Below are 24193 nucleotides of genomic sequence, written 5' to 3'. Positions count from 1 at the left end.
AAACTCGTCGCATGTTTCAAGTTAACGATAGAGGGCGGAACTCGTCTTAAAAACGTCTCGTGTTTAGTTTTGCTGATATTTGTTTGTACGGTATTGCGTGCAGATACAAAAGATGCCACACCACTCTAGCCAACAAGAACCTTTTATTCTATTGCTTAAAGGCCACAGGCAAAATAAATGAGATTGCATGCATACTTAAACAAGAGTAAAATTTAAACACCATAATAAAAACAAGTAGGGAAATGTGTGCCTAGATATACCCGTCTGCATCATTTGTGGATCAAAATGGGCAAAAACCGCTTCGATGGGCGCTTTAATCTACAGTGAAACCACCAATGTTGAACGAACGAAAATTGGCAGCCATGCAAGGCATGCCATAGCTTCCGCAGCGGACACGCATTAGCACTCAATCTTGCGTTACAATGTTGAATACCAAACCAATGTTTTCAAGCTTGTTTCCATTTATAATAAAAATCTGGAAGCTTGAATGGTATTGTTGTTTTGAGTGACAGTCCCAAGAGAATACTGTTGTGCACCATTAAGAAATTTGTCACCGGCATAAACTGTAGACTGGAAAATGTAGATTTTGAAAAAGTATTTGATATCCTCGGTAGTGGGACTTGGCACGAGCCTTAACCAACAGAAACTTTAAAGTTTTGTCTGCAAGAACCACTAGCACTATTCCATAAGAGTGCTCTGGCTGTGACTACTCTTCAAGCATTAGACGCTACTAGCAATATTTTTCTTTCTCACCGCCAAGAGGCAAGATATCATTTTAGAGCGCAGCTCTTAGGCGCCCGTTTCCGGGTTCCGCGGCGTCGACATAGCCACGCTAAATTTAGCGGGAAAATTGACGTCGCGTGATCTCAACACCAATTCTATTCCCTGTTAAATTTGGTGCAAGTGACTTCAATACCAATTCAATTCCTTGGTGGGAATTGAATTGGTGTCGAGGTCACGTAACATCAATTTTACCGCTAAAGCTAACGGAGAAACTGAATGTGTTTATAGTTGACGTGACACCAATTCATATGACGTCATTTTCCCTGCTAAATTTAGCGGGGAAACTGAATTGGTGTTGAGGACACGTGGCATAAATTTTTCAGCTAAATTTAGGGGGAAAAGGGGAAAATGTGCAGGAGGAGGAAGGGCATACCCTCCTCCTCTAGAGCTGTGCTCTAATTTCATATTGCAGAGATTTGTAAACGTCTTTCATTTTTTACACTGAAATTTCACTGTCAGTGCAACTGCTTCTCCCTCGAGATAAAAGTGCAGCATGCTTTTTTCTAGACAATGACTTTTGCGGTCTATTCGAAGGTGGCTGTTTCTTGTCGGACACCTTATGTCTCCCAAGCTTGTGCGCTACTTGTGTATCGCGTGCAGCTATGTAATCTCGGAATGCCTAGACGTATTTGCATAGAAATGTACTGTGATGAAACCCGTGCCAACGGGTGTTTGAGGTAAAAGACTGCCCTTCGAGGTGGCAGCGAATAGAAAAACTATGGTGTGCGCTGGGTTCTAAGGAAACTTCTGCAGTGAAGAAACTAGTATATACTTGTTCTAACCAGTAATGTACCGGCTGCTTTGAAAGTAGTATGGGCAACAGACAACGATACTATGCAAAAATATTTACACATTTGTAGACGTAGACTGTCGTGACGACAAACGTACTTGCAAACTTTCAAAACAACGGACGTCAGCTTTCCTCGTTGAACTCTTTCCATCTCGTACTCTGTACAAAACAATATGGAATGTGATCTCGCGTTTGAACTTCTTTCAAAAGTGACGAGACCTGCTGCGAGTGATGCCCAAGATGCAGACGTGCTTTGTACAAAGTTGCCTGCCACATAAACGACACTGCAGTGACAACTGTCTGGAATAATAAATATGCGGTTGGGAAAAGCATGCAAAGGTGCTTCAACACTCGGAAAAAAACCGGGATAATTCGTGTCGCACAAACAAAACGCAGCACAACCATACAAAACGTGTCCCTCATGGGGACAAACTGCACGCTAATAAAGCGGCGCATCAAAAACACCTACCACAGTTGTGTCCAAGGACTGCAAGCTATGCAGTTGCTCGCATTCAGGGTCAACACCCACACCTGCTCGCAATAAACATTGCATCACAAATGCACGCACAACATGTCGCACGTGCGACACCTAAACTGCGACATGAGAAAGTCCTACGGGCAACATCGTACAACGAGCCATTCTTGCTAATGAAACAAACGACCGATAAACTTTGTTGTCGATCTTCGAAGTCACGTCCTGGTGCTGATCTCGATGCTTGCGGTTGAGGTTCTCGAGAGATTCAAAGTGGCACTTGTACATTCGCCCAGTGCGGTACGGTCGCCGAAACACGGTTGTGGAGTAAAGGTGTCACCGGAATTGCCGACACGATAGGTTCGACGGTGTCATGGCTCCTGTTCATGTTGTTTCTTGGTTGTTATCCAGATCTGAGAAGAATTGCCGAGTCACGATGGCTTCGGTGATGGTGGCAGGTTTGCCGCTTCTTGGTACGATGGAAGGTACTGCTGCAAAACATCAAAGAGATGGGAGACAATATTAGACCATCAATAACCTAATGTCAATTTTATGTAGTAGCCATATCTGTTTGTAAAGTTTTGGCATTGTGATTTATTATAGAGTTCTCAGATATGAATGCGATTCTCTATTGATTACAAATTAAGTCTTGCAGGACACAAGTGTCAGTCCTCCTAAAATATTAGCCTACATTTCAACAACCCTTCAATGTGCATCCTGGACAACCTGTGTCATGAGGCACATTTGAGATCCCAGATAGCCTACCCACTGCCAGGGCAAAATGTCCTTTTACAGTGGTGAAGAGAGGACCCAAATTGTAAACATGGCTGACCACTCTGAGAAGACTAACATCGCCACACTTTCCCCCGCACATTCAGAATACCAATGTTTTACCAGACCAAACCGGACTCGTGAAACTTTATGGTAGTCGTAGTACGATTTACATAAGGGTGTTTGTACCCATAGAGTTATTACAATAAATGCTAGAGGCTCAGCTGGCGCTAGTGTCTACGGGACTTTTGGTTGCAAATTGAAGCAGACAGCAAGCAGTCTACTTTTCCAGCCTTCCTGTGTATTCCTATAAGAAAACGTATGTGATATTTTTAGTTTCTTTAGTCGTAACGGGTACTATGTAGTTTTATTCACATTATAGAAGTGTAATTTATTAAGATTAATGAGTTTTTTTTTAAATTATTGAGCGATGTTTAAATTAGCAACAATTGAGTCCCGGGTCTGTTTTGTACAGCATATGTTAATACAAGCTATCAATCAACCAATACAAGCTATCAGTGATTCTTCATGCACAGTTTGTTTCTAATCCAGTACGTGTTCTTCGTTCCATAACTCCATGCTTCGTTCTTGTCGTCTGTTTTGATTGTTTGATTTAGCATATATTGGCATCCTTTTGGTGTTTTGTCAAGCTGATTCACTCTGTGTGCTTCATAGCATTGACTATATGCGTAACACATATTATGCATGTGTATTGGGGTATTTTAGCGCAGCGTTTGACGCCGTAAATTCTAAAGAAAAACGCTCCACCCGACACATGTTTTGTACATCCGATTGTAAAATGTTCCAAACTTTTTATTCTGTCGCACCACTAAGCAATATTTGCTCTTATAATCGAGCACGAAAAGAAAACGCATTTGTATTTTCCCATAGGAATGCATTACCGGAAGTCAAATTTAGACTGCATGCTGTCTGCTTCAAAATGCAACAGCACACTAGCGCCAGCTGAGCCTCTAGCGTTTATTGTAACAACTCTATGTTTGTACCCAAGTTTGACTATCTCTCTGAAAACTACGCTGTTGATAAAGTGAAATGCAGATTAGCTATTTCACAAAGGGTTCAACAAAAACACTGCAGGCATTACGGAAAAGTTTTGTGCATTCCTTTTAAAACACCTGAAAAAGTGCTGACTCATTGTGCAGTCTTACCACATTAAGAACAGTTTCCATGTAAGAAGGGGGCTTGTCTTGATGCTATAAAAAAAAAAGAGCAGACAGAACCATGTTAATTCTTGTGTGATAAATCACACTAGTGTGTGATCCAGGCTAGTAATCATTTATACTACTAATCCATAGAGAAAGGGAAAGGAGGAGTGAATGAATTGTACAGTAGCTACAAAATATGAGATGAGGCTAGCATTTCCCCAATACTTCCCGTATAAAACTAGTCCAATATGATCATTTAAAAGTACCCAACAGATAGTAGCAAACATTAGAGTGTTCAATTAGACCCTGCATTTATGAGACAGTTATTCCAGCCACTAACTGATATGGTTTAGCCATATGAAAAAGCTGCCCACTACCCCACAAATGTTGGTGATAAAATTCACACTAAAATAATTATTTTACTGAGGAGTAACCGATATCCGAAAAAAGTGGAATTAAGACATCCACCTTTTTTCATTGCACCGGTGAACACAAGCCGTTCCAGACTGCGTTGCAATGCCTTTCCCAAAATAATGCACCCCTTTTTGCAACTGTTGCACAAAATACACAATAGTGGGAGCCAAGGAGACAGAAGTGCTAAATGGAAGGAGTAAATTGGAAAGACGGTACTACAAGGTCATTTTCCTCTAACGACCCGTGAAGTCGAAAATAAAAAGTTAGTAAGCTTTTCACTCATTCTTCTAATGCAGAGGTCAAGTTCTGCCCCCCACAACTGGTTAAATTTACCATTACGCCAAATCACGGGGCACAAAAGACATGAGATTTCGATTGCACAGCTGCTTTGGCATGCAGAAACGTGATCAAGTATGACTAGGGCACCACAAACTGTCCTGACTTCGTCCCTCTCCCTTTCTCTCTCACAAAACAAACGCGAATCCGGCCCCGTGCAGGTCTCTGGTACGCAACATAAAAAAATCTGGCACCAAGGCCCTTTGTTATCAGGAGGCATTGATCGGATTACAACGAAACAGTTCTGTCCCCAGTCCAATTCCCAACAAAACCCAACCATTAAGCATGCAGCCTTGTGCTAAAGTAACACACGCTGCAATGCACCTCCAAAAAGGCCCCACATTGTTGTTTTTATTTAAATGCCAATTCATGTTATCTAGATGTAGCACTAAGTTAAAAACGGAAAAAAAGCTGTACACGGATGCGCTGAATCTCGCGAGAAATGGTTCAGTAAATGTTTTGTCAGGTTGCTGCACCTTAGCTGTAGTCAATGGCATGCTAAGAATGCGGAAGGCACTCCGCCTCAAGTGCAATCTTCCTGCCTTTGATAACACTTAGTCGCACAACGCACGTTGGAGGCGCAGCATTTTCTCAATTCTTAACCCGACACCGACTAAGTCTTTTGCTTTTTTTTGAGATATACTTAATGTGTCGTAACATCTGATGTGTGCCTCACCTGAGCTGCTTGTAAGGAAGCCTGGGATGCAGCGGGTCCTGAAAAAATTGCAAAAAAAAAGGTAGGTTTCTTTAAATCTGAGGAGAACTATATAAATGATTCAGGTTTTATGCCACAATGTGCCAAAGTAAAGTCAGCATTTGTATTACGGGATTTTCAAGATGCACAGACCCTTCAGTGACCTTTATTTTATTGTGACATATAGATACTGGTGAAACTATAGTGCATCCAGACATTTTGTAAAACAGCAGGGGTATATTGGTCGTGCCATTTTCTGTGATCGCTCCTACGACGGCACCAAAATCAAACGTCTTTCCTCTGCGATCAAAAACCCTAAAAATGTTGACCGGTTATCTGTTGCCAAACTTCTCATGAAGTTTGGCAAAACAGGTCTGCACCAGAGAAATGTGTTAGCACTTGGGGTGCAAAGAAGGCTCGCCACATACTAGCTGTTTGCCTGCTGCCATTCTCATAAAAGTTAAGCTGACTTATTTTCGACCAGAAACACGCTTGACCACAATTTATCCTGTCTTGATTAATCATGGGTTGTCACTCTTTTTCTGGATAGACGGGTCAAGGGTTGTTGCTACTTTTCCATATATAGAGTAATCAAGGATTGCTACCACTCTTCTATCTAGAGGGGTCGAAAGTTTTTGCTACTTCCCCATGCAGAGGGATCAGGGGTTGTTGCCTCTCCCACTACTTTTTCGTATAGAGGGATCAAGAGTTGTCACTACTCTTCTATCTAGGTGTGTTGAAAGTTGTCACTACTTTTTCATGTAGAGGGATAAAGAGTTGTTACTATTCTACATAGAGGGGTCAAGGGTTGTCACTATCTTTCCATATGAAGGCCTTAATTGTCGAAAGTTTGCAGTGCTGCCCGGCAAACCGCTTGTCGGGGAAGACACAGATTCCACATAGATTTGCCGAAAACACAAATGCGAGGGGAAAGGGTCGTACCGAGAATGCCGGCGTTGACCGGATGATTCGTAATAGCCCCGCTCTCAGCTTGCAGGATGCCCGGAATGTTGACGGTGTCCCTCATGCAGCAGGGGAAGTAGAAGAACAGGCTTCTGTAAGGACAACAAACAAAAACTTTCAGCCTTTCCTCTCTGGTGAAGAAGGAAGAGCAGCGGAGCTGTTGCTGCGTACGTTGCCGCTCCTTCCGCACCCGATCTTCTTTCCCAGAAGAAAGGGCACGCAACCGACACATCGTGAGTTCAAACCGAGACTGATAAGGGCGTAGGAACCAGCACGCAAAACAGACGAGGACGAAGAAAAAACACACAAGACGAGCGCTATCCAGGATGTTTAAATTTTTTTTTCCCTTTGCATAAGTTTTTTTTATGTTGTTAGCGACCCTAGACATACGTGACTATTGTCAAGCAAGTCGAAGATAAACCTCCACGAAGGTTCGGGACAGCACAGCCAATATTTCGCTAAGGTCTCTAGGCAAAGGACCGGCTGCCTTTCAGAGGCTTGCAAAAAATTCCTTCAAGAGTTCTTCCTACGTCAGCTTCGTCTACGTTGGTGCTTTGTTAATGTAGACGAAGGATGTGATAGATTAAACTATTGAAACATGACTAGAGTGCATGCAAGCTGGTGGAAGTTTAGCCTGATATAAATTAATCGGAAGCTGAGCTACAAGAAAAATAAAAAGTTTCAGAATGTAGAAGGGACATGGAAAAAAAAGGGGGCAGAGAATGTGCAGAAACCACCACTGCTTCTCTCTTGCTTGATCATAATGTAGAAACAGCACGAAAAAACACGGACGGTGTAGAAGAAACACGCAAACAGGACAAACAGTTGCGTGTTTTTTGAGCTGTTGATACATTATATTATACATTATGATCCATGAATTCCAATAGCCCAACTCTCGACATTTCCCCCTCGCTTAACGCCCCTTCTACTTTTTTTTAAACTTTTGGTGACCCGTCTACCCAAACCCCCGGGTTAAAGTCAGCAACGGTATGCCGTCTGGACCAACGTGTCTCTAACTACACCAAAGATGTTGAGAAGAAGCTACAAGGCTTTAGATTCGCTTTCTCTATTTCATTACAAGGTTTGACGTAAACATTGACACAAACTGAAGTCACAGGGAGAGCAAAGCAGGTTTTAAATAGCCGGTCGAGCCAGGACCTCATAACTTGACCAATGTTTCATGCGGTTCAGTTCAGAATTCGTGAAATCAATTTTGACTTTATCGACGCTGGCTCGGGAACGAATGCCGCTTGCATGGGCCTGCACCACAAGTGGTGACAAAAAGAATTTGACACGGCTGGGACACCATAATGCAGTGACCATGGCAAGCTGGCAGACATCACCATCCACAATGTCAAGTGAACAATAAAGAAGTTGTATTTTTCACCTAGAGTGTGCGAAGAAACAAAAGCGATAGCTGTTGCATGGTAGCACAATGCGGTTGGAATGGTGCTGCCACGAACCCGAGGACGAAGGTGCGACGTGGTGAATTCTCATGGCCGTAGCGGTTTGCTCTGAGGATGCCGTTGACGACTGCCAGCAGTGATCCGTGAAGTGGGCAAGCGTGGTGGAAGTTTCTAAAAACCATCTAACGTTACGCATAGCAGCAGGGTGCTGCCAAAGTGGAATTTTGCATAATGCGAGGAATGTTTGAAAATAACTCTTTTGAAGCAGACGACTGGGCTGGCCTCTTTGCTTTCCTTGCGAGGCACGGCCAATGGGACATCCGGACTTCCCTCTCCTCGCGGCAATAGGGGAAGGAAGAAGGGTTTCGTCCTTCTTTGTGCGTGCGGCTATGACGGGAGACAAAGCCGAAATCTTTGCAAAGTGTTGTCTGCCTTAAAACATTCCTGGTTCCTTGTCATGTGTCCCACAAGGGAACTGTGGTGATAGCCAAGTAACGTCACATGGCACCATAGCATCATGTGACACTAAACTCCTGCTAAATTAAACTAAGAAATTTCCCCACTAAATTTTTCGATAAAGTTTAGCAGAGAACTTTTCTCGCCGAATTTAGCAGCCCATGACGGTATGTAGATAAAACGTCCACAGGGCTGCTGCAAAACTTTCCCAATAACATCAACGTAAAATGCAATGAAGCCGACTGGACATAAAGAATGTCCAGTCGGCTTCATTTGGAGACGAAATTGAACTCGATTTGACTAACAATCTCCATATGACCGTGCTCTTTGACAACATGTGCCAAGCATCTCTAGCCAACTTTTCAACAGTCAATCTCGATAAAACAAAAATGCTGTCCATGCGTAGTAAATGCGAAATGCTCGTGGCAAAACGCGCCGAAATGAAGTTTGGCGTGGTGTCGTCACCATTATTGTTATTAAAAAAAATCACGCTTTTCTCATTTTTTTTTTTTTAGTTTTAATTACCTTTTGTTGACGAGGAACAGGAGGGCCACGACCAGGATGGCAACTATGATGAGGATGGTGAGGAGGTTGAATCTGGTGGGAGGGCTCACGTAGGAATCCACGTCATGCTTTGAGAACATGGCTGAAACACCAAAACGAGAAAGGGCGACGCCGTTGAAATTCGGAAGGCTTGCTCAGAATATCAGCAAGAGCAACCAACTTAAAAAAAAATAAAAAAAGGACTTAGCGCAGAATGTGTATAGGGCCGGGTTTCACGAGAAAAACGACACGTTACGCCCGACCAAGAAGCAGTGGCCTTGACGTCAGGCACCCTGAAGTCACATGACATTGTGACATCACATGGCATCGTGATGTCAAGTGATATTTAGGTTACGAGACTCATCTTGAGCATTGCAACGTGCTTCTATAATTGACGCTTCTGTTTCAGGGCAATGTCGCAAAATTTGGAATACAGTAACTTGAGCTACACACTCTCAGTATTCTAAAAATGCACAAATTGTCGGCGCGCGTGGCCGGCTTTGATTTAAAAAATTTGTTGGAAGCGAGACTTTGACGGGAAATGGCGAAGTAAAACGAGAGAGGGGGAGAAAGGGTCGCCGTACAGTGTTTGGTCCGCATCAACAGTCTGCTGGCCCATTGAAGAAGGCGCCCCCGCTAAGGTGGCCCGGACATTGTTAGGTTGCAAGAAATGTCCCTCGCAACCTCACAACTAAAGAAAGAGGTTAAAAAGGACAAAGGAATCAAGAAAGCAAGGAAAAAATAAAACTGTACAGCTACTTAATATTATGTTGTAGAGGCCACTCAACCGAGGTTTCGGAGCGCGATAAAGATTGCCAAATAACTTACAAAACCACCGAAAAAAAAAAAAAAATTTAAACAGATTGGTTGGGACACACATGTCAAAAATAAATATTTGGCGAAAATTTTAGAGCAATATTGACGGCACGAGATTTATTTCAAATTCTGCGTGCAAAGTCTATGATGTCACAAAATGGTCATACACTGTTTCCACCTCAACGTGATGGCCAAACTGATCCACCTGTCCCCCACGCGCCTTAAATGTCGAGATAAAAAGCAAGTGGAGAGGAGGTGACTATCGACTCATCGCGTTTCGCGCCATCAATATAGCTCTAAAAAAAGTTTTGCGCGTAAAATTTCTTTTTTGACACGCGTGTCCCAACTAGACTGTTTAAAAAAAAACATTTCCTTTCTTTTCAATGGCCCTTTAAATTATAAAAGGGTATGTACTTGCGGTAGTTGGCAATTCATTGTAGGGGATAAAAGTGCCCCCCCCCCCCCCAAAGAAAAGCGACGGAGAAGTGGAAGAATAAAAAAGGTGCCTTCGTAGCGTTCGTCATTCCTTTAACCGGTCTGTCGTTTTTTACCATTTCTGTGCTCGACAGTGATTTAAATTATTTTCCAGTCCTCTGCCATGGCATCTTAAAGGCCCTCGGATTGTGACGTAAATGCCCACAATTCAATTCCCATCGTGCCCAGGAAAGTCACCTACCTTGTCTCTCACACCGGTCTTCGTAGAAGACGTAGTCCTCCTCGCAAAGGCAAGTCCCATTGTAGCAAAAGGTCCGAGAAATGGTTGAGCACGGCCGCTGGTCAGAGCAGGATTCTCCAAACGTTAAGCCTGTAACCAAAAAACAATTTATATATTTTTTTGGAGGGAGGGGGGGAGGAGGGGGAGGGGGGTGAAGGCATTACAGAGATTGATTGATTGATGAACATTGTCCTTTATGATCCTAAAGGCTGGTTTAAACATTTGCGGTCGAGTGTGCTCGACTGCGCTGTATTCGCTTGTAACTGCTTAACACACCGGCGCACTAGAACCTTCTGTCGGTTTGCCCTTGAACAACTCCAGCATGCATATATTTTTAGATTTTTTTTTTTTTACGTATTATTCTTTTGTAATGGGTTTGAAGTTATTCCGACAATGTAATGAGAGACTACTCCTCACAGAGAGTGTGTATATTCGTTCTCAAAAATGCCGCAAAACGCCAGTCAAGATGTGCACAAGCCGGAAGTTTTCCAGGGATAGCTGATAGATGGCGCCAGTGTATTGTCCCGTAAGTGGTTACTTATACAAAGGTGCGACTTACAATATAGTAAATGAAATCATGAAGCTTTGCTTCCCAAATAAAGAAAGGAGGTTTTTTTTTTAAGTTTTATTTTACAATGCACACATCAGTGAAACACTGAAAAGGCAGACGTATGAAATCACTAAGAAACGTCGCCAAAAAAATTAGTATACTATAATCAATCACAAAATCGGCAGTGTCGGCAATCGCAACAGCGGCTGCGGGAAGGCAATTCCCGTCGATGGAAGATTCGGGCGAGGAAGGGGCATTAAAAGTGGACGTGCTACAATGGGAGATATTCTAGCTTTTAGTTGACGATAGATGCATGATGACCCGTAAAACGGTTCTGAAAACAGCGCCCGGAAAAACGGCACCATTTTAAAGAAATGGTGCAGCTGCAGGAAAAAAGCTTCAGTACGAAGCTTGATGTGCCCAGAGCTCTATCGGCAGTGGTACAAATGACTTCACAATTGTGCAGTTCAAGCAATACACAACACACACAAAAAACAGACTATTCCAGCAATTAAAACTAAGAACAAGAGGTAATTAAGTAAGTATGAAATCTACATTATATGTTCAAATAATCAAGAAAAAAAGAGTGCGACTGTTTAACAGAAATTAATTTAATGTTTGTATTCCTGTCTATACATCTGTCGAAAAACTTAAGAATTACCTCTATGCCTAACCATTTGTCGTCCACAATTTGATCTGCACTTAAGAACCTTCCAATATTCATTGTACAGGGTCAGGTAAATTGTATTCATTAGTGATAAAAAAATAAATCCTGAAAAACATGAAACCCTACTTATTACTTTTAAAATATTCCGAGCTGAAATTCAAAACTTTATATTCCAGCCACACTGGGTAGATTTTCAGACAAAAAGCTGCTTCACTAGGTCTAAGACTGTAAAGGCAGCAACTTTGATGAAAATTAAAAAAAAAACATTTTCTAGATTCTACAAGCTATGTTTTTGCAATGCAAAAAACAAGACAACTCAATAGAAGTCACTAAATATTATACAAATGATATGATCTGTTTAAGTATGCAACCTTTTCACAGAAGTTATACAAATTATTGCACTACAAAAACTAAACAATGTAAATAAAACATTCTGCATTGTCATGGCACGTGACAGAGAAAAAGAAAGTTAAGAAAGTCCTGTGCAACCAGCTCTCAGCCATTGGTTCACATGCAAATCAAGAACATAATTTCAATCACAATTTTTTTTTAATTATTATTCTCTTGTGCATTGTGATTTTATAAATATCTAGGCTTCAACAAGTTTTATCTTCTGAAAAGATCATACTCCAACCAGAGGCAATGCAAAAATAAAATAATGGACATACACACACACACACACTGTCTCAAGTGCATGTTAGTTTCCATTATTTTCTATTCTGTTATTTTCGCCACGTCTAAGATGCCTCTCCGCGTTTTTACTCTCCCTTAGTCAGCTTAAAAAACTGACAAAAAAGAGTAACAGTTTAACTAAGGACAATTTAAAAAACATTTATCGCTGTTTTTAACTTGACACAATGGAAGGTATTCCTCCAGAATGTATGGATGGCCATTTGCTTTTGAAATACAGCAAAAGAAAAGTGGTAGATGCCATTGGAGCCGAAACTACTGCCAGAGTCTGCTACTGCCCAGAACCCGAGAGACGGCCATACTCCGTGCACCCCTATCTGGCAGCGCGGTGAGGGCTACATTCTCGCCGGACCAATCCACCACCTTCTTCCCCCTCTGCGCCTAATTATGAGCCTCATCATGTGGCGAAAGACAGACGCGTGACTGGTCCTACGATGAGCCCGTAGCTTCCACCGCAGTGTCAGCTCAAGGGTGAACAGAGTGTAGATGCTTCAGACACGCACCAGATTAAGGCCGCAAAGTCACGGTTGAACACCCCCGCGAACGACTACGGGAAATTGATGCGCAATGCGCGCATTCCCCTGCGTGACTGGTGTGCGTGGTGCGATGTTGAAACTCGTACAAAGGGTTCGTTGACTGTTTAATTGATCTGCGGGCTAAGGAACCAACCATCTGCCATAATCAGAAGTTCATGGGCACCCAATTAAATTAATTTACTTTTATATATAAAAAAAAAACCTTGCTAAACTTTTTTTTTTTTTTTTTTAATTGCAATTTTTGTCAATGCATGGCAGAGACAGCTGATGGCTTATAAAACTATAATTGAACCTAAGTTAAAATATGCGGGTGTTGCATAGGATTCCCGAACCAAGTTGTCTTGTAATGTGCTTGAGGCTGTGCAAACAGAAAGCATTGCGGTTATAGTTTTAGGTCTTCAATTTCTTAATTAAATTATATGTCCATGACTAAGTGACACAACAAAAGTTAATATGACTCGTGGTAATTTGAGACTGTACCATTATTCGACAATTGACACAACAAGGCCCATGAGAAACAAACTCAATCTATCTATCACTGAACCATTGTGCGGAACTACCTTATTTGGGACAGACTACTTCCCTAGCGCTCTAAACAAATGGAACAAACTCCTTCAAGAGGTACAGAATCGAAACTTGAAATCAGCCATCGAGGCAGCGCGATGTGTCTCAGGATATTTGCGTATGACGTCACGCTCGCAACATCACAGGCCCACAAACGGTTAAGGGTACCGTAATTACAATCGTCGTCCCAAGGTGAAGGCAGCTTTATCGTCAACGCGTTACAATTCCGCAAAGTGGGAATACCCGAAATATGGTGTACTAGAACTTAGAGGTGTGCCAAGCGCCGCTCGTTCTTGGGCGCCTCCATCAGACACGCCGCGCCGTGACGCTGCTACTGAAGGGCCCGTCACGTCAGACATTCCAATGAAGCTCGGCCCCCAACTACCAAGTGGTAAGGGGAAATCCTTTTATTCGTACTAAAACTGCTTTTCTTGCATTTACAGACGAAAGACTGTTGTTTGTGAGCTGCAGCCATAAAAGAGACCATGTCTACGCAAAGAAATAGGTGCTAAACTTTTGCTTCCATGTCCCTTTAAGGGCACGAGGCAAGTCCTATACTCCCCACGCATTCTAGACCATGTTGAGGAACATTTTTCTCGCTAATTATTAGGAGTATTCCTATCATACATATATATATCTTTTTGTTCCAAATTTGTGCTTTTTCCACTTAAGTAGAATTAATAAAACCAGATAAAAATAAATTGTTTATCCATTCTTTTTCTAGTCTCAACGTTTTAGCTTTTTTAATGTATTATAATATGAGTAAACATTTTAGCTTTTTCTGTGTATTATAAAACGTGTAACACAAAAACCGTTGGGTGAAAATTTTTAATTCTAGTTCAATACTTTTTAACCCTTATGTAGGTGGTAGGAATAAAAAAATGAACCCTCTATATTGGCAGGTTAAGGAAATAATCGTGCCGATGCACAGAAAAACACTCTTTTGAGATAACTGAGTTTAAGGTAAAAAAACACGTGAACAACAAATTGTTATTGTCACCAACAACCTCAGTCATTTCTTTTTTAATAGTTGCCAGCTTGGTAGTCATGTCTTTGCTTTTTGGAGTGTCTCCATGCTTGCCGGGCCTCTTTTATGGCCTGTCGTGTAATTCACTGCGCTTTTAAACATAGTGTTGTTTTTTTTGTTTTGTCGGAATATTGTTGATAAACAGGAACCATATCTCAAAGAAGAGCCATGGTCACCCGCTACTTGCTTTCGGAAAAAGTGTTTCTCAACCCGAAATATGACTTTTTAAGAAAAACATAACAATAAAAAATGCGGGAAAAAAAATTAACTTTACAAATTAAAAAAAAAAAAAAAACTAGAAGCGCCTTTTCTTTCTAACTTTTCTTTTTTTATGTTGTGCTTTTAAAAGTGTTATTAATTCAGAATCACTGACCATTCTTAACACACACTTAAGCACTTTTTTTGTCGAGAATGGCAGTTGCCTGCGCTGCATTGCTACGATTTCACTGTTTTTTGTTGTATGTATTTCCTTCGTTAAAGTTTATACAGAGTGCTGGCAGTATAGGCAAATACATAAATATCTGTCAACAGCTTGTGTTGAAAAACCTTGGTTTCCAAGAGCCTCAGGGGTTTCCCAAATTTCCATATCTCGTCAGCTGTCCCTACCCCAAGTAAAGTGTTTACGCAATCTATAGTATGTATTTTTTTTTTCAGCAGGAATTACAGGTTTTAGCACAGCTGTATTGCATCAATGCCTAAGTAACACTTAAAATTAAAGAAAAAAAATTCGCCAAGATAATGTTTTTGACGGAGGTGGCCAGAGGTGCCAGAATGTGACGAGATAATTAGCAATTACCTCACATTCACCATTTCACCTTCTTACATATTTGTCTCAGCTGGCACATTCCAATGAGACCTGTAGCCCGTCTGCAAGCTGAGCCGTAAAAATTGACAAGCTTTCGAGAAGAACCTGTTTTTTCATTCAGCGGAAACTTTAGGCTTTATGGAGTGTGGCAGTTCAAAAGCAAAAGGTAAAGAAGTGCCAAAAGCAGCACAATTATGGGGTCTCCAAACTGTGGCGTGTCTATCCTGTAGGCACGTGACCTTGAGATATTGCACCACTGCGAGATAAGAATGCGATTAGCAATTTACATCTGTTCTCGCAGCCACTGCGAGGTCAGAAGGTGATTAGCACTTGCCACCTGCTCTCGCAACAGCCATTGGCGTCTATCCAAGTGAGAACTTCCTTTGCTTGTTTGCGTCTTTGTTTTGCGGTCTTAGGACATTGACAGCTTGGGTTAGTCACTGAAGAGCGTGAAGTAGAATTTAGGTAACTGTTAAGGGCTTATTTCGACGACAGCCTACAAGTCTATGGAGAGAATGTGCGAGGTGAGATGAACGCTTAAAATAGTAACTTACAGAATTCTAGGTAATCTGCTTGATACTGTAAACGACTTATTTTTCGCTTGCTCAATATTTTGCAATTTAGACCAATGCTGAAGTTTTGGAATATTTTGCAGGTTCTAATTTTCGCAACGCGGTGGGATCTCAATATAGATTCCATTGCGTTTACATTTTACCGGAATCGTTTGTGGGACCTATTTTTCGCGAATTGTAGGCGATTCACAGAATTCGCGAAAATTAAGTTGTTTATGTACAGTAATCGTCACATCACACTTGTGTCCCGATGTCCGTCACAACCGATAATGTTGTTCCAAAAAAATCAGTGTTTATGTGAAGTTTACAAAAAAATTGTTTTGATGGGGCTGAGACCCCACAATTTGATAGGTCATAAAAGAAAATAAGAAACAAAAAAAGCTTAGAACAAAAAAAATTGAAAAAAAAAAAAATGTGTTTCGTATTTGAACAAACATGTCGCAATAAATCAAAATGTTTAATTAAAAAAAAAAAAAAATTCATGCCTATGTACATAGTTGGTACCATCTGATGCACGAGAAACCAAGTGTTCTCCAATGTCATTATCCCTTCTTCTTTAATAAATAAGCATCTGTTGGAGATGTTGGCCCTGTATGTGCAGTGTCGATACTCCATTATCATTACTTCTAATTATTATCTTAGTAACGAAGAGACAAGATGCTTTAGCATTTGTCTTACATGCGTGATATGACTTTGTTCCAATCATAAAATTAAATACTGAAGCACACTTCCATGTTACTTTAATGGAGCAACCATACTTGGCCGTTTAGAAATTCGCCAACATCTGAACAAGTTCCCAAGAAAAACTGTTTCACACTTTTGATAGTTTTGTTTATACACTACACTGCAATACACACATAACATTATGGATAACTTCACTTTGCTTCCTTAGACTCCTTTCAATGGGTATGGCATAAGGAAACACATTTATTACACACTTATTGCAACACATCGCATGCATCGCAACGAATTCCCACACAGCCACCAACCATGTTTTGGGGGAGGATGAAGGGGAAGGGAACGGAAGGAGAGGCATACACCAAATACTTCACCAGGAGTGAACACTGGACACTCTGCATATAAATGCCCCGGAGGTGACAGGTTTACAATCGAGATGTCACGCCCATAGATGGCACTAGTGGATGCAACGATGACCTAGAGGCATTTAAGCCTTCGCATTCGGCAAAAAATATTAAGCGTAACCTTGTTTTATGTTTTACCATGCCAAATACAACAGATCGCTGACAGCACTGGCACACCGGCCAGACAGAAGGGTGTTCTCACGCTAGGTTTCCGTCGCGGAAGCTAGTGCCATCTCTCGAATTAGTGTCTCTAGTGACAAACGCGGAGCGCAAGTTTGTCCGCTTCTTTCACGGAGGTTGAGGTGACAATTGGAATGCCGACTTCTGATTTGTTCTGACTGAAGGATAGTGGGTAGACTTCAAAGCAAGCCTTTTTGAGGTCTACCCACTATCCTTCAATCAGAGCCCGGCATTTTAACGTCCCCACAACTCCTGCAAACAAACCAGACAAATTTGTGCTTCCCATAGTTTCGTCGTCCGCAAACGAGGAAAGCATCCAGCACTCCCCCTAATAAAGTAGCGTGTTTTCCGGCGCATAAGTCGTGTTTCTTTCCCCAAAATTCCTGTAGGCACGTGCGATTATGTAATCATAACACATGTATCTGGGCTTTTCAATGCAGCTTCCCTTTGCCGATCGTACACATATAAAGGTGCTACTTACACAAAGATGCGGCTCAATTTTTTGTTTACAAACGGCCACTTATGCGGAGAGCACGTCTTCTGCATTTTGCGCAGGACGCCAGAATGACGTTGAGCGGGCTCTGATTGAAAAGATAGTGAGTATACCAGAATGCTAGATGCCTTGAGGTCTACCCACTATTTTTTTTTTTTTTAATCAGCCAACAAGAGTTTGGCATTCTGACATCGTCACAACCCCTGCGCATGAAGCAGAGGAACTTGCGCTCTGCATAAGATGGCACGCAAGTTACACAAAGGTGCGACCTACAGACGGAAAAATATATGGTACTTGCATACACAGGGTTGTGCAGTCGAGGGAAAACAACTCACCGCCTACACACTGGAGTCGCCCGTTCCTGAGCCCGAAGCTGTGGCCGAAGCGACAAACACAAAAACCGTCCTGGCAGAAGCTTCCCTTGGCAAACCTGTAACAATTCCAGCCGGTCGAGCAGCTCTGATCACTGAGCTGGATGAAACCTGCACAAATTAACCGCCAGTAATCAGGAAACCGAAAGTCAGCCGAGGCAGACACTGATGGCAACAATAATAAAAGTGCCACATTCGATAAAGCTATAAGACACGCGACTGCAAACACGTCGCCAACCTGAAGTTGGATAGACGATTACAGTGCCTGGAATAGACCCTTTCCGAAATTGCGAAACGATAAGTAGATTATGCGCAGCCACCATCAGTTGGTCGCATTGCTTTTCGGCACAAAGCCCCGATTGGTTCCAAGTTTGCACCGAGCACCAATACAGCATTCGTGCAGAATGCGTTTCGATCCAAGTGCACTCTGAATTCCGACAAAGCACACGCGTCCAACGCGTGCTCACAGCACACGACCAACTAATGGCGGCTGCGCATAATCTATGCGTCATTTTGAAATTTTGAAAAGGGTCTATATGCTATCCGGTCGGTGCGTTTGGCCTCCTATTCCCACTCGTACGTCGCAAAAGCCGGAGTGGGATGCTGTCGGATGCCACGATACCTGCAGACAAGTGTACAAGTTTTGGGGAGAAAAAAAAAAGCATGAAGGAATGCGAGCTTTGTTGCCGTCGTGGCACCCCAACTCCGGTTATCGAAGCTTCTGTAGACTGTCAAGACGGAGAGCAACCAACGTCACCAGGGTCATGGCCGGTGACAATGTAACACTTCTATGGCATCATCGAGCGGAAATCGAGGGACCACTTTTTAGGGCGGAGTAAATGCATCGGTCGAAGACGCGTTCCAGACACCGCAGATGGCCACAAAAGTAGAAAAAAAACACGTAATTATGATGAACACAAATAGCGCAAAGGAATTAGGGGCATAGGCACAAATAGGGTGCGGGACTGGCGCTCTCCCGTGTTCATGTCCATCCTTCACATTGTTTTGTTCATGCTTTACGAACTAGCCTAACTTGATATTTTAACATGCAATTACTTGGTCTCTTTCACTCTCGGCTCAACTTGTTAATAACAAAGAAATTGTAACTTAATTATTAAGGGGGTGCATCGAAAAAATAAGTTTAGATGAGCCAACATGTGGTCTTCTGCGGGGGGGGAGGGGGCGGGGGGGGGGGGGGGGGGGGTTTATGGAGTGATAAGGGACATACAAAGGTCTTATATTTTAAATGGCAGCTCCGGTCGAAGCCGAAACCAAAATAAATGACTGCTATCGCTTTAGTGGCAAGGAACACGATCACAGCCGAAATATTATGTGTAATTGAAGCTGCATACTCCAATAAAACCGATTTTAAAGATGCAACCAGCTGCTCTTTAGCAGGCGGCAAGCGGGTTAGCTTTTAGTCAAGGAACACTGGGCGGCGCTCCTCATGACGTCACGTCACGGTGGTGCTGCGGTTGATTCCGCACGTTGTACCGCATACCGCAGCACCCCGGGGACGTCGTGCCGCAGCCGTAAGGCTGATGATCAGTATTGCCGCCCCTCTAGCGGATAGCTTTGATTTCGCCATAGGTGCCTGAAACCCAACTTTGAGCCGTGATATTTATAAAACTACACACAGTATCAGGGGGGGGGGAATAGACCTTGTCATTGAGGAACACTAGCTGTTTGAGCTGAAAACAGACTTAATCCCAATTTCGAAAATATTGATCAGAGTTGCCCTTTAAAAGAAAGAGTGATGTTATCCTACCACCTTATGGTTTATGACACTGAATAACACTTGATCTGTATGTTTGGCGTGCAGCTGAATATGTGTGAGAGCAGTGGTAACAATTGCGTAAGTGTACCAAGTGTGGAGTTCCCAGCAGCCAGCGAAAGGGATGAAAGCGTGATCCATAGGATTACTGAGGCCATGGCTGGGGTGACTATGGACGACCTACAACACAGAACATGAAGACCATTAAAACAATTAGCACCCTGCAAATTAGTACTTCAGAACATCCTCGTTACTAGATCAATATACTAAATTCAGTCTGCCATACATCAAAATATGTTTATCAAAGAGTACATAAACATGAAATATCAGTAAATATCAATATCTAGCCATATCTCAGTACATATATGTACACACACGGAGCAATCTGTCATACCTTTAAAAAGAATTATATCAATGATAATAATATCTATGTTAGTAGAACTCATTAGATAGATTACAAAATATCCATCTATCAATATGAGTACCTCGCTATGTCGTAACTGTTGGCATATTTGTTGACTTCCCCTCGTTCTGTGCTTTCTAGAATTGTCATCCGACGCTTCATTTTAATTGTCAATCACGAACAATCAAACGTCGTAAACAGGAAAAATTAGCACCCTGCAAATTAGTACTTCAGAACATCCTCGTTACTAGATCAATATACTAAATTCAGTCTGCCATACATCAAAATATGTTTATCAAAGAGTACATAAACATGAAATATCAGTAAATATCAATATCTAGCCATATCTCAGTACATATATGTACACACACGGAGCAATCTGTCATACCTTTAAAAAGAATTATATCAATGATAATAATATCTATGTTAGTAGAACTCATTAGATAGATTACAAAATATCCATCTATCAATATGAGTACCTCGCTATGTCGTAACTGTTGGCATATTTGTTGACTTCCCCTCGTTCTGTGCTTTCTAGAATTGTCATCCGACGCTTCATTTTAATTGTCAATCACGAACGATCAAACGTCGTAAACAGGAAAAGAAAAAAAAAAAAACTTTTTTTTGACAAATGAGTTGTGACGCCGCACCAACGTCCTTCGCACGTTCAACGCAGTTCCATCGCTGTAAAACAATACCTGTGCACATCCGTTTACACCCCGAAAAAAAAAAAAAAAAAAAAAAAAAAAAAAAAAAAAACCGAATACCGTACGACGAAAATTGTACAGAACACGAGACGAAACGTTTACCGCTGGTTTACCATCTGCAAGGGCTCCCTCCAACGCAACTTGTTTTGATCCGAAGGACAACGCAACATACGATGGGTGCGAAGATATATATCTGCGCGTTCCCTTTTTTAATTTTTTAATACAGTGCACACGAGATCTACGATCGCTAGTGAAAGTATGTTTATAAAATTGAGCGCGGCTTTTTTTTGACAGCGTGCGCGATGTAGACAAGTATGTGAAATTGCGCGCATAACATTGACGATATTGACAGTCTGCGCAAGTTCGCAAAAAACAAAACGATTCAAGGCCACCGAGGCGTCACATATTCCGACGGTAATCCGACACGGGATACGGCTGCTAGCGCATTCAACACGCACAACTTCCTCCTAGACACCGAACAGATCAAGATCGCGCGGTGACAATAGTAGAAAACACAGAAATCTTTGATTAACTGCTGCAGTACCCCTCACCATACCACATCTTCGCAAGGGGGAGATCTTTAGTAAAGAAATACTCGAGGAAATTTAGCGGAAGGACGAAAAGGTCCAGCGTGCTTACCGGCAGATGATGGACTCCGTCGCATTCACAGCCGCGTTGGCCGCATCTTTTCAGTGCGCAACGAGGTGCAATCGTTGCCATTTGTTTGTAAATGGCATGGCAACTGCTACGACGCGACTGCTACCGCTGCTACCTTCAGAAGCCAAGAAGCCAAGCCGGCCAAGCTTGGACCAAGCCGGCTAGCGGTCACGCGCGTCACACGCACGCACACACACACCACGCGAAGCACAAATGAGGTTGCTGTACGTCCGTGACGTAGGCCGGGACGTAGTTCCTGTTTTGATCGCAAAGTCTCAAACGGATGTAGACGATGTAGGTGGGTTTGTGACGTCATTGAACGTGTTCGGTTCTTTTGGAGCGTTTCTGTAGGATCGAAGCTGTCACGTGCTGCTATCTTATTCGTGTATTGTATTTATTATTATTTCCCCGCACCAGTTAAACTTTTAGACGTTGTAACAAACCACGTTGCACGAGCAAGAAACTATAAATATTTTGCTTTTTTTTATTTTGAAACTCCAATAAAAAACAATTGTGACGTCATAAAATTTGTTTTCGTCCGCAAAGAAGTCACTCTTGTCGAATACAAAACTTGAAGAAATGAATACGCTGTATTGACGTCACCGGCGTGCGCGTGTGCCGTGTGGTCTAGCAGACGACGTCTGTTTTTGATGAAAGTTTTGTTTTCGGGCAGACTGAACGCATCGAATATTTAGTATTATAAAATAATGCTACTTTTGTTTCGGCTATCAACTGGCTGGCATTCCTCTCCGAATCGTCTAGCAGGGTCGTTCGAGTCATTATACCGTCGCTGTTCGAGCATGTCTGCTTGGCGCAGTGCCTGTTGCATATCGTCAGTCACGCATCTTCGATTTGCAGGAAGTAAAACGCTTTGTTACAGCCTACTGAGCACACACGTTGCAGCACACAGAGCGAGCGCGAATAGAACTTGACGCCATGACACCACTGGCAGCCTTTGATACGAGGAAGAAACGAGCGAACTAACAAAAAAGAAAGAAACACACAAGAGGATGAAACAGGCGACACAGCTTTCACACAGACACAGACGATACGAAAGCTGTGTCGTCTGTTTTGTCCTCTTGTGTGTTTCTTTCGTTTTAAGTCAATATAGATCACCAAAACGCTCAAGTCTTGAATTAACAAAAAAGGATCGCGCATACTTTCTAGTCGAGTCTGCTGACGAACGATATCTAATTACACACAACAAGGAGGTTATAATTTAAACGTCCTTGACACAGTAATACTGTCGAAAAAGAAGAAGATGATTATGGTGATAATAATAATAATAATAATAATAATAATAATAATAATAATAATAATATCAAATTTATTCATCTCTGGAGGATTGCAACAGCAAGGCCATTGGCCCATACTTGAAACCTGTGATGCCGCAATACCACAAAAAAAAAAAAAAAAATCTATAAAATAAGAGCTCTCAACGCTTTTTAAGCGATTACAGGGAGAATTGATATAACTGTATTTTCGCAACAATTAAATTGTAGTTATAAAATGAGTTACTAAAATGAGCTACTTAAAAAAAAAGTCGTAAAATGTAAGGGCACGGGGTGACTTATTGTATTGAACATCAGCTATTAAACAACGACTGTTCGCATTTTCCTTGGCCACTTCAGTAATGACAACTGGCAATTTAGAAAAAAACAAAAAAAAAAAAAAGAAAAAGAAAAAAAAACAAGCGTGATTCAGCGTTAGGATAATGAGGGCTAGGTTGCGTATACACGCGAATACCGCGCGGTAAAAATTTAATTATGCATGCAAGGCGGATTCCTTGGGACATGGGATATGAAATATACATGTACACATGCTTCATGGATTGTGTACATTCCATGGGGACTAGCCTAGACTTCAAGATATCCAGGAAACATTTAGAACCGGTACTGAGACTAACAGCTCGTTGGTCGGATGCCTTAGTTTTAGTTGTTTAGATTTCATTATATAGATGCGTACACGAAGAAGGCAAAACAGAGATGAAACGTGTCCAAAAGCCGCGCTTGGAGATTTAGCGGCACGAATTGGTTGGCGCAAATGATTCACGCGACCTTGACAACCGAGCGAGCTTATGGCTTCAAGAGTTTCCAAATTTGGCGAACAAACTTTCGGTAATAAACTGATTTTTAATGTCTAATAGTCAGTGGTGCTTTGGAGCTGTAGTGTGCTCTAGAGTTGAGAAATTTAAAGCACATCTACCTAATTTAAAATAAAAAAATAAAAAATTCTAAGTCATTTACAGGAGTTCTCCCCTTTCCTTCGATCGTCTTGTCTTTACCCCTACCTGTCCCGCCTACGTCGCCGTCGTTCAAACATCCCACACATATCCAAAGCGCTTTTGACCATTTCGGCGAGCCGATAGAAACGAATCGTCCGAACGAGCGTTCTCCTCACACAGAGGCGCATAGATCAATAGCGAATTTCTAGCCGTCTTTGAACGATACAGTCATTAATCATGGTGAAACTCGTGAAGCTGTTCCCCAAATTCCACCTGCCAAGCTTCTCAAACTTTCGTGAGTGGTTTCGATTTCTTCCTGGTCGCTGCTTGCAGACAACCTTCGGTTGCGTCGTCTGCTCCAAAAAGAAACCTGTAAGCAAGTAGCACTACTGTTTCGTCTTTGCAATAACAAGCGTTGCGTAATTCAAGGATGCTTTTTTTTTTTTTTTTATTCAGGCAGGGGATTATTACTTATCTACACAGTCTTTCCAGCGCTCTCGTTCACGGACAACGAGAACGGGTTTCTTGCTTCTTTTTTTCCGCGTTATTTTGTTTTCTCTTTGCGTCCC

At 42.0% G+C, this 24193-nt stretch overlaps 1 protein-coding gene across 1 annotated transcript; it reads right to left on the bottom strand.

Annotated features, from left to right (window-relative positions):
* Positions 1-124: 124 nt before the first annotated feature.
* On the bottom strand, positions 125-21545 carry LOC8037099. The gene is made up of 9 exons (XM_029991156.4): positions 21383-21545; positions 19725-19813; positions 17824-17970; positions 10284-10412; positions 8774-8894; positions 6366-6478; positions 5406-5443; positions 3983-4027; positions 125-2536 (listed from the first exon to the last, which is right to left on the bottom strand). The coding sequence occupies exons 2-9, from the start codon at positions 19789-19791 to the stop codon at positions 2477-2479; spliced, it is 720 nt and encodes a 239-aa protein (XP_029847016.3). The 5' UTR covers positions 19792-19813; positions 21383-21545; the 3' UTR covers positions 125-2476.
* Between the last annotated feature and the right edge of the window lie 2648 nt (positions 21546-24193).

Source organism: Ixodes scapularis, unplaced genomic scaffold (assembly GCF_016920785.2).
Source record: "Ixodes scapularis isolate PalLabHiFi unplaced genomic scaffold, ASM1692078v2 PGA_scaffold10__122_contigs__length_95168666, whole genome shotgun sequence".
NCBI classification, from domain to species: domain Eukaryota; kingdom Metazoa; phylum Arthropoda; class Arachnida; order Ixodida; family Ixodidae; genus Ixodes; species Ixodes scapularis.
The sequence above is the reverse complement of the archived record's forward strand: the minus strand, read 5'-3'. Positions and strand labels throughout refer to the sequence as shown.